The sequence below is a fragment of the Anopheles bellator genome, chromosome 2 (assembly GCF_943735745.2).
Source record: "Anopheles bellator chromosome 2, idAnoBellAS_SP24_06.2, whole genome shotgun sequence".
Classification (NCBI taxonomy): domain Eukaryota; kingdom Metazoa; phylum Arthropoda; class Insecta; order Diptera; family Culicidae; genus Anopheles; species Anopheles bellator.
In genome coordinates, this window is record NC_071286.1 from 47,834,970 (window position 1) to 47,844,486 (window position 9,517).

General features: G+C 39.8%; 2 protein-coding genes across 6 annotated transcripts; one reads left to right on the forward strand and one right to left on the reverse strand.

The window, feature by feature from the left end:
- Window positions 1-462: 462 nt before the first annotated feature.
- On the reverse strand, window positions 463-4,483 carry LOC131212166 (sodium-independent sulfate anion transporter-like). 2 transcript variants are annotated; one of them, XM_058205930.1, is made up of 5 exons: window positions 4,348-4,483; window positions 2,493-2,606; window positions 1,758-2,407; window positions 937-1,692; window positions 463-854 (listed from the first exon to the last, which is right to left on the reverse strand). In XM_058205930.1, exons 2-5 carry the CDS (start codon window positions 2,530-2,532, stop codon window positions 486-488), a joined length of 1,815 nt encoding a protein of 604 aa, XP_058061913.1. In that variant the 5' UTR covers window positions 2,533-2,606; window positions 4,348-4,483; the 3' UTR covers window positions 463-485. The 2 variants fall into 2 exon arrangements, with proteins under 2 accessions (XP_058061913.1, XP_058061912.1); XM_058205929.1 differs by lacking the exon at window positions 4,348-4,483 and adding an exon at window positions 2,719-2,846.
- On the forward strand, window positions 3,380-9,412 carry LOC131212165 (sodium-independent sulfate anion transporter-like). Of its 4 annotated transcripts, none has more exons than XM_058205928.1 (7): window positions 3,380-3,594; window positions 5,998-6,435; window positions 6,507-6,866; window positions 6,983-7,977; window positions 9,039-9,144; window positions 9,202-9,254; window positions 9,326-9,412. In XM_058205928.1, exons 1-4 carry the CDS (start codon window positions 3,549-3,551, stop codon window positions 7,930-7,932), a joined length of 1,794 nt encoding a protein of 597 aa, XP_058061911.1. In that variant the 5' UTR covers window positions 3,380-3,548; the 3' UTR covers window positions 7,933-7,977; window positions 9,039-9,144; window positions 9,202-9,254; window positions 9,326-9,412. The 4 variants fall into 4 exon arrangements, with proteins under 4 accessions (XP_058061911.1, XP_058061908.1, XP_058061910.1 ...); XM_058205925.1 differs by lacking the exon at window positions 3,380-3,594 and adding an exon at window positions 5,426-5,766; XM_058205927.1 differs by lacking the exon at window positions 3,380-3,594 and adding an exon at window positions 5,426-5,766 and having other exon boundaries at window positions 9,064-9,144.
- The last annotated feature ends 105 nt before the right edge of the window (window positions 9,413-9,517 follow it).

Genomic DNA, 9,517 nt, shown 5'->3' on the forward strand with positions numbered 1-9,517 from the left:
CCCCGTCTAGGTCCTGTCTGGCATGCAGGGGAGCAGGAACGCGATGTGTCATCGCATTTTATTCAAATAATATATATACATAAATACATAAAGCACATATTTACAAATAGTTATACATTTAGTCACATTCGCAAGTCGCGGATGTAGCCGTATAGACGTTTCCAGCTCCGCTACAAGGAGCTGTCAGTCGCTACTCCGCTCTTGCTCTGCACAGCCGGACAAGCGGTAATTCGTTGGTGTGTTACAGTGGTGAATTTCGGTGGTGAACGCCGGCGATTTGAATAGATTCGGGAGTTGTTTTAAAATGGTTTTATTATTTGAAGAAAAGTTTGATTAACGGTTATTCAACTTTGTAACTTTGTTCATTCTAGCCACCAATTTTGATCTCATCTTCTCCTGACAGAAATGTTTAGAAAAGGTATAATGTACGGTTCATTGGCGATTGTGTTCTTTCCACAAGGCTTTATTAATCTTTAGCGATCATATCATACAGGAATCTCAAAAGACTCGTTTTCGCATCCTTTTTTCCAGTTACTAACTGCCTGCTCGGCACATTCATCATTTCTGAACAATGGCATAAATTTTTGCTTCTTAAATCGGTAGAGTGTACTACGTATATTTCTGTGCCACCTCCACAGTAGCACTTGACGTCCTTGCAGCCGGAAATCGCTGATAATGCTGGACAGATTCCGCACAACGGTGCTGTCTACAAATTTCACCCACTCTCCGTCAATCAGAATCACATCGGGCACTTTACAAGTTGCCAGTTTCAGGATTTTTTCACGAAAATATTCCGCTGAGGAGAAGGCAAGATCACTATCAGGTCGTACTATCAATACCGCTGTGTTGTCAACCTGAAATTAAGCACATTAGGTCCAAATTTAAAAATGAGCTGTTGAACCACATAAGCGAATAATGGAAGTAGACTTTACTTACGTTTATGAGACGATGTGTGATTCTGGGTCTTGAGGCCAGGTACAATGGAAAGCACAAATTGACCGCTATTCCAATTATTATGCCAATCTCGAGACCTATGAACAGACAGGCGACCACGGTCACCATGAAAGGTAAAATATCGAGGCGCTTCGTACGCCACATTTCTGCCACCGCGCGATACTCTATGATAAATATCATGGCTGCAATAATCACTGCTGCCAACGTAGATTTGGGAATGTAGAAAAAGTAATCTGTGAGCAAACCCAACGCTAGTAGTACAAGGAGGCCAGTAAACACTCCTCCGAAAGTTGTCGCCACACCGCTGCTACTATTGATGGCTGACCGTGCGAAAGAGGCCGTTGTTGGAATAGAGGACACAAATGAACCGGCAACATTGCAGCAACCCAACGCCAACATTTCTTGTGTTGCATCTACCAACTTTCCGCGAGAGAATGCCTTCCCGATTGACACGATTTCAAGAATTGATATAAGCGGGATCGAAATAACGGACGTACCGAGTGTGTGTAACATTTCGCTAAAGTTGTAGTGTCGATCTTCGTAGATCACGTGAAACGGAGGTAACTGGACTGACGGCAACCCTGAGGCTACCTTACCGGTTAACTTGAACGGATATATCTCTTGAGAACTGCAGATATAGGCAATTACACCACCACTTATCACAATCATAGCATTTCGTAACAAGCAAACGTACTTCGTAATAGTTTTCCATTTTCCTTTCCCCCGTCCTTTACTAACCTGCAAAAGTGATTGGTAACAGTTACTGTTAAATTCAGCTATAGATGTAAAAAGGAAAAACTTACCGTAAGTATGATTAGGATGATCAATGAGGTGACTCCCAGAGTGCAGTCCCACAATCGTATTTCGCCAATGTTTTCATAGAGATTGACCCATGTGTCTATAAATTCGGAAGATTTTCCAGACGTAATTCCTATTAAAGATTTGAGCTGACTACTAATAATGGTTATAGCTGCCGCAGTTATGAAGCCAGTAATCACCGGCATAGAAATAAACTGCACCACAAATCCAAAATTGAGACCTCCAAGCAATAGCATAATGCATCCGGACAAGAGCGATGACAGTACGGCACCAGCGGCTCCAAGATCTTTCACCGGTTGTTGAACCATCAAAGCCATCACGGCTGTAGGTGCGACAGTGATTTCTTTTACTGTTCCAAGAAAGGCATAAATGAACGAACCCATGAAATTCGAATAGAGACCATACTGTGGTTCCAGATTCGCCACCGTTGCGTAGGCAATACTTTGTGGGATGGAAGTTAGTCCAACTGTTATTCCCGCAATGAAATCGGAAAAAAAATCCTTCATGCCATAGCTTGGAGCCCATTGTAATACCGGTAACCGACGGTATAGGGAATCCTTGGTCCATATGTTTCTAAAATAACCGTATATTGCATCTCGTATTCGTGGAGAGTCTTCCAGACAATCTAGGCTTTCTATAAGGAAATACAAGAAAGAAACAAGGACACATGTCAAACATAAAGTACAAATGAAGATGTTGATGTAATTCACTAAAATTACCACTTCGTTGAACGACTTCCGATGTGGCGTTCTCTTCCATTGCGTCTGCGGTTGCAAGAATAATGAACTGCTTTTGACGATATCTGTATTTCAATTGTCACCGGTGTCATTAGACTGTAAAGTACTTTATCGTTAGTTTGTTTTGCGGATTGAAGGGTTTTCACGTATGCTTGCAGGCAAAATTGAAATGAATCATAAAGATAATATCCAAACAAGCGGTACCTACGACGCGATTCAAGATAAACCCGAGAGTAAGGAGAATGGACCCTCAAACTGGGTCATTCAAATGCGAACGATGTGCGTAGTTGAATATGAGCAATAGTCGCCAATGCTACTCTTAGCATATAATACAAATTTGGAAATATTTTTAATTTTAAGCGTAGAGTTCGTGAAGCTGACCTTTGCCGTAAATAACAACAAATGTTTGTTTTTCCTTTTCATTTCGTAGCAGAAATCGCGCAGGCGCTTGAATATCGTGCAAAATCGCAACTGGACTTTTTAAATTGCAAGTTGATTTCGAGCACATTTTGTAGGTAAGCAAATCTGCTCGATCTGAACTTAGCTGTCAAAACGATCCGTCCGAATGAACTCCTCTACAATTTTTTACGGTCAGTATGTTTCTCGAAAAGTAAACAAAAAGTTGGCATGATTACCGTCATAAGAATTTAAACATTTCAGTCTTAAAACACAACGACGTTTGCATTGAAAGTTTAGTATCGAAACATGTACGCACATTACAACTGTTAGTGGGTCGTGATTTAGTGTTGCGTCCGCTTAAAATCACTGTTCTCGCGTGTGTTGCCTGTGCCATTGTCTATCGGCTTTATCAGCGTTATCAACCGTTGCGATGCAAGCTACACATATGGCCAACGATAAGAGTTGTTTTGTGATTATAAGTATCATGCCCGAGTTGTGGACTGGAACAGTAACCTAAAACGAATGCTGCTATCCATGAGAAGAATTTTTCAAGTATCTTGGAGCATACAGTGTGTGATTCACGCGGATTAAGGCATCAAGTGGTACACAAATTAAGCGACGAACCATTTCTCGGTAGAAATGGTTGAATTGAATGAAAAACCGTTACTTGCATTCAACGCATCAGGTATGGTCCTCAATTTTGCAGTATCTATGTTGATCTGTGTTGCATGACCTTCACTAGTCTTTTGTAATGCCTTATTGTTTGCCCGTGTCAATAAACCATTGATGGCTTTGGGATCGAGCTAACAACTTGCGTTTGAAGATATGGTTAGTGGCATACTAATGTGAACATCAGCCTTATTTAGAACATGTACACAACACATAGCACAATTTCCTAACAATTCATTAAAAAGCATACCGGTACAAAATACCTAACAATTCCCAATTTTGTAAAAGGTTCATGTTTACGGTAGGAGGAAGTTAAACAAATGAATAGAATGAAATCCATTAGTATTTTTATCTTAAACAGTTCTTTAAGAATGAAAACGAGCTAAAAATTTTTTGGAGAACAGAACGGATCAAATTGGAGAATGTTATTCTCAACATTAACTATAAAAAACTTAAGATCATTCGTTACGATAATATGCTTAAAGGAAATTGTAGTAGAATCGTGCGAACCTGTTACCATCCAAAAATGGTTAACCGCTCATAAACAAGATTGCTTCTTGGCAACGCTGGTAGCAAACATAATCGTGCCTAGTCATCACCAAACATACATAGTTTGTAGGATCATGATAACTACTTGTTTGTAATGACATTTGAGCACTGTGTATTCCCAGGTGGAGACAAAGAGTACTATTTTTAGCCGTCGACGAGATATGTTTGACCTTAAGCACAACCTGATTTATTGCTAAGTGCACTGCCACACACCACGCACTTGGACTTGTCGTGCCGCTATTACATCTGTTCTGCAACGATCTTCTATACTATTCTTGTATACCACTTAGCTTTTTCTCTGTTGCCAATTGTTCTAATTAACTGTTCTTCTGAGATTTTGTTTTCAGTTAAAACTTTTTGTACTAACGAATAATTTTTTAAACGATAATTTCTACTATCAATACTCAATTTAATTTTTGTTTATATTTAGTTCCTTTGCACGCTCGACAGCAACTATTGCTGCCACTGTTCACAAAGAATATTTTACTTACCAGCGCGGAAGCTCTCCCTTGACTGTTGGCCGTGCAAACATTCTCAAGCTTAATCACGTTACGTAAATCGGCGCCGAGAATGAATTGCGGATGGTAGCATGACATGGATTTTCCTGGAGATGGGATTCCCACTATTTTGTGGAATTTGTGGCGTCGACCATCGTTAAAACCACGAAGAAAACATTGAAATATCGATGTACAGTTTAACTTCACACATGATCGTCGCTGCTCTTGTCATTTGTTCAATTTTGGTGTGCAAAAAAGCGTGCAGTTTGTCTTCATCGATAGCTGTACATAGAATTTCTTAATTGCATGGAAAGAATGGAATGAAAATGGAAAGAAGAATGAAAGAATTGAAATACGGATAGTAAAAATTCGAACCAGCGAACCATGTTCGCTAATTTGGATGGCATTCACAGACGTGAAAATAAAGCTTGAGACATGCGCAAACAGAAATCAACAAGGGTTTCTTGGTATGCGATTGTAGTTCCAAAAGCGTTAAGTAAATAAAAAGTAAATCACGATCATTTTTCCGTCATAGATACACGATCGGGACTTCGTGTCAATGATCATTGTTTCCCTGATCGTTCGTGGGTGGCAGTGCGCACTGTGTTTATAGTTTCTGTATATAAAGCGTTCGTCACTTATATATACAAATTCCTGGTAACAGTGTGCATGTTTGCGTTGCAAACATCCCAGCTAACGTTTCCGTAAAGCGGGTTTTCTAACCCAACAGGGTTATCGCGCCCAAAATTTAGTATAAATTGGTGCGGCCAATCGGTCGGTAGTGCCATGGGATCAGTAGGTTTAACACTAAAATTCGCTTTAGGCAAAGTTATGTTGATTACCATTTTCTAAGGGTGATGAAGGCACGAAGGTGTGTTTATTGTACGAAGTTGTGTTGATTGTGTTGCATTTTTTCATCAGAAAAATGTTATTAGTTCAACGGAGATCCTAAGTTTTAATTTTGGTTGTACAGTGTCGTTATTTTTTCTGTTATTTTCCTGTGTATGCTGCTTCCGAATCGTATTTATAGTAAAACCATCTCATAATTGTAGCGATGGTTAATGAGAGGTGTAATTTAGAAGCGGAAGGAAGTTGTGTGACGGTATCGCATTTGTTGCAGCAAAAACCAAGGCCATGTTATGGTGGGTACTAACGTGATAAGCATCTTAATAAGTTAATAGACACAGTAAGAAACAATAATGATCTTTAAGGGTTAAGTTCAATAGTCCACATTATCATTGTTTTGAGGTTATACCGTTGTATATGATTCGTTTGGAAGTTCTGTGTGTTCATCTAGCTTTAAGCAAACGTAATGTTAACAATGCAAAAGACATCTCTCATTTTGTTGAATATATTGTTTTTCATTTTCACAGATTTGGCTGATGGCGTGGATGATTGTGAAGAGAAATTTCCTCGTTTTGGACCTCTTTTGGCAACAAAACTGAGTGGATTCTGCAACCGAAAACTGTTGTTTAAACGTTTACCAATTCTTCATTGGTTACCAAAATATGAAAGAAGTTACGTGATCGAGGACGTCGTAGCTGGACTGTCCGTTGGATTGACCGTTATTCCACAGGGTATCGCATTTGCTGTTATGGCCAACCTTGAACCGCAGTACGGATTGTATTCAGCGTTTATGGGTTGTTTTACTTATTGTGTTTTTGGAAGTTGCAAGGATCTTACGATTGGACCAACGGCAATTATGGCACTCATGGTTCAGATGTATATTGCGGGTCTCGGAGCAGATTTTGTGGTTTTGCTGACCTTTTTAAGTGGTTGTATTATCTTCTTGTTGGGCATACTTAACTTGGGTAAGTACACTAGCTCCATTCAAATACACGTTTCGATGGCTAAGATGACTTATTTAGTGATGTTATTTTAGGATTCTTGGTCCAGTTTATATCGATGCCCGTTACAGCTGGGTTTACATCTGCAGCAGCTATTACAATTGCTACCGGACAGCTAAAGGCGTTACTAGGATTGCCGGGTCGATCTAATGAGTTTGTTGGTTCATGGATAAATTTATTCAAACATTATAATGAAACGAATACGTGGGATGCCGCGCTGGGATTTACAACAATCATTGTGTTGCTGGCACTCCGGCAGTTACGCAACGTTCGAGGCAAATGGTCTGTGGCAGGAAAATACATTGCCTTATCGCGAAATGCCATTGTAGTAATAGGAGGAGCTTCTTTAGCGTACTACTTTGCATCTTCCCGAAGTGAACCATTTTCTTTAACCGGTACGTATCTGTAAGCAACGTTGGGAAAACCAAGCAGGAAAACGACTTTTAATTTACTAGGATGTTTCCTTGTTTTGACTTACACTTTCTCTTTTATTTCACTCTTTCTCTTTCAGGAACCGTTACTCCAGGACTACCACCGGTAAAACTACCGCCATTCAGTACAGTTCTTAATAACCAGACGCTTACTTTTCCTGAAATGACCTCCAAGTTGGGATCGTCGATAATAGCGCTGCCACTGATTGCTATTCTCGAGACTGTGGCCATAGTGAAAGCATTCTCGAAAGGAAAGTCGATGGACGCAACGCAAGAAATGATTGCCCTCGGATTGTGTAACATTGTTGGATCGTTCGTTTCTTCGATGCCTGTAACCGGATCATTTACACGATCAGCGGTTAACAATAATAGCGGCGTTCGCACGCCTTTGGGTGGAATTGCAACCGGTGTTCTCGTGTTGCTTTCGCTTGGTCTGCTAACCAACACATTTTATTACATCCCTAAGGCTGTCCTAGCCGGTGTGATGATTGCCGCAATGTTCTTCATGGTAGAGTTCCATGCTGCCGCAGAAATTTGGCGAACGAAGAAGATTGATATTATACCTTTTATAGTCACGCTGGTTGCTTGCCTCCTGCTTGGTTTAGAGTACGGAATGGTGATAGGAATTGTGTTGAACATATGTTTCGTGCTTTACATGACGTCTCGACCTAGCATCGAACAGGCGGTGTTTCGTACAAACTCAGGTATTGAGGCCATGATTGTGAAACCGGATCAAAGCCTTATCTACTCATCCGTCGAATACCTGAAGCACGAAATAATAAAGATGGTGGATAAGTCTCAAGTGCACGCGGTGGTAATAGATGGCACTAACATTAGTTATGTCGATTCCACTGCCGCTAAGATTCTCTCGAGTACTGTTGAAGAGTTGGCAATACGACAGTGTGCAGTATGGCTGTGGAATTGGAACCGAGCAGTTAAATGTACGTTATTACGACTAGATAGAGAATTGTTTTACAAATTATTTAAAGTCGGGGATTTGGAAGAGTTGCCTAAGCAAGTGTGTATCTAGGCAGCAGTGTAGTAATACAGAACAAAGTTTTGAAGGACATTTTAGGTGAGTTTATGAAGTCATTAAACTTGTGATTATGTGATCGTATGGAAGTATTATAGTTATGTGTTGGCAGAAAATGGTCTGTGAAGTATACGACAGGAAACGGTCGAACGAGTAAATTTAGATAGACACATCCTTTGTTTCGAATGAATAAAGCTAATTACAATTATTATAATCTTTCCATAATGTTTTTATGTTTATATTTCTTCAAGTTTTATTGACTTGAAACGAAATAATGTGTTAATTTTAAATTACCACTGTAAAAGCTTAAGTAAATAAATATCGTATTATTTATTTTAAATTATATAAATCAAGTAAGTAATGTACAGGCCTGTCTAAACATATGAAGGCTCGCATTTTATTCATACCTCTTAACTGGCAATTACAACCGTCGAACGGTGTTAAGAGCAATTTTAATCTCTGTGGCTTGCTGTTATTGTATTTTTACGGACGGGGCTCTGTGCCAGCTTCCTGTCACGGCGGTTTCTGGAATTAAAACCAAATCAGTTGCTTAATAACGACGAGCGTTACCGATTACTCTATCAACTTATATATTATTCATAAGGATAAAGAGGATTATACATAAAAAAGAGCATTATTTATAGACTACACCCTTACTGTAGACTGTTACGAGCCTGAACTGACCGTCTCCTACGCTCAAGTGTCCTCAGACGAGTAACACTTGTTGTAGTTAGGCACATTACCGGCGTCGTTGCGAATTATGTGAACCTGACGAACCATTATGATATGGAAACACGACCGGATCAGAATTCTTGGTAAAGAAGATAACATTGTACTAGCTGACAGTAAAGGACATGTCATTTCAAGAACAATTTTAGATCAGCAGTGTACGTGACTAACACACAAGTGCAATGACACTAAAAAGGAAGCCGAAGAGTTAGGTCATTGATGACCACAATTTCAGTTCTCTCACAGATTCCCAATTTGGCAAGCTTAGACGCCACAATAATGTGCGAAACTCTGTCAAATGCAGCCTTGGAGTCAGCATATAGTCAGTTTATATTATTTTTCTGGTGTGGTGTTTATTAATTTTGTTTCTTTAGCTATTTCAATACAAACCGTTTTCAGAAAGCATGGATGATCATGAGGTTAATGTAAATGAAATGGGACCAGTATCGGAAAAGATCATTAACAACAGCAGCTCGTGCGGTAAGTAGAATAATTACGAGCGATTTATCAAAATACATATTCATACTATTTTTGTAGACGAAGATATCCGTGAATCGTGTCCTTCATGGAAAGCTATTGTAGGAAAATTGGTGCGTGGAATTTGTACCCGTAAGCAACTCTCTAAACGATTTCCTGTACTCACATGGCTACCGTCATACAGCTTGGGATACCTCGTGGAGGACATTGTCGCAGGACTTTCCGTTGGACTCACAGTCATACCACAGGGAATAGCATATGCAGTAGTAGCCAACCTAGAACCACAATACGGACTTTATTCTGCTTTCATGGGTTGCTTTATTTATTGCAGTTACGGCAAGTTCTCCAAGTTCACGCTTGCCGCACCAGTTACAAG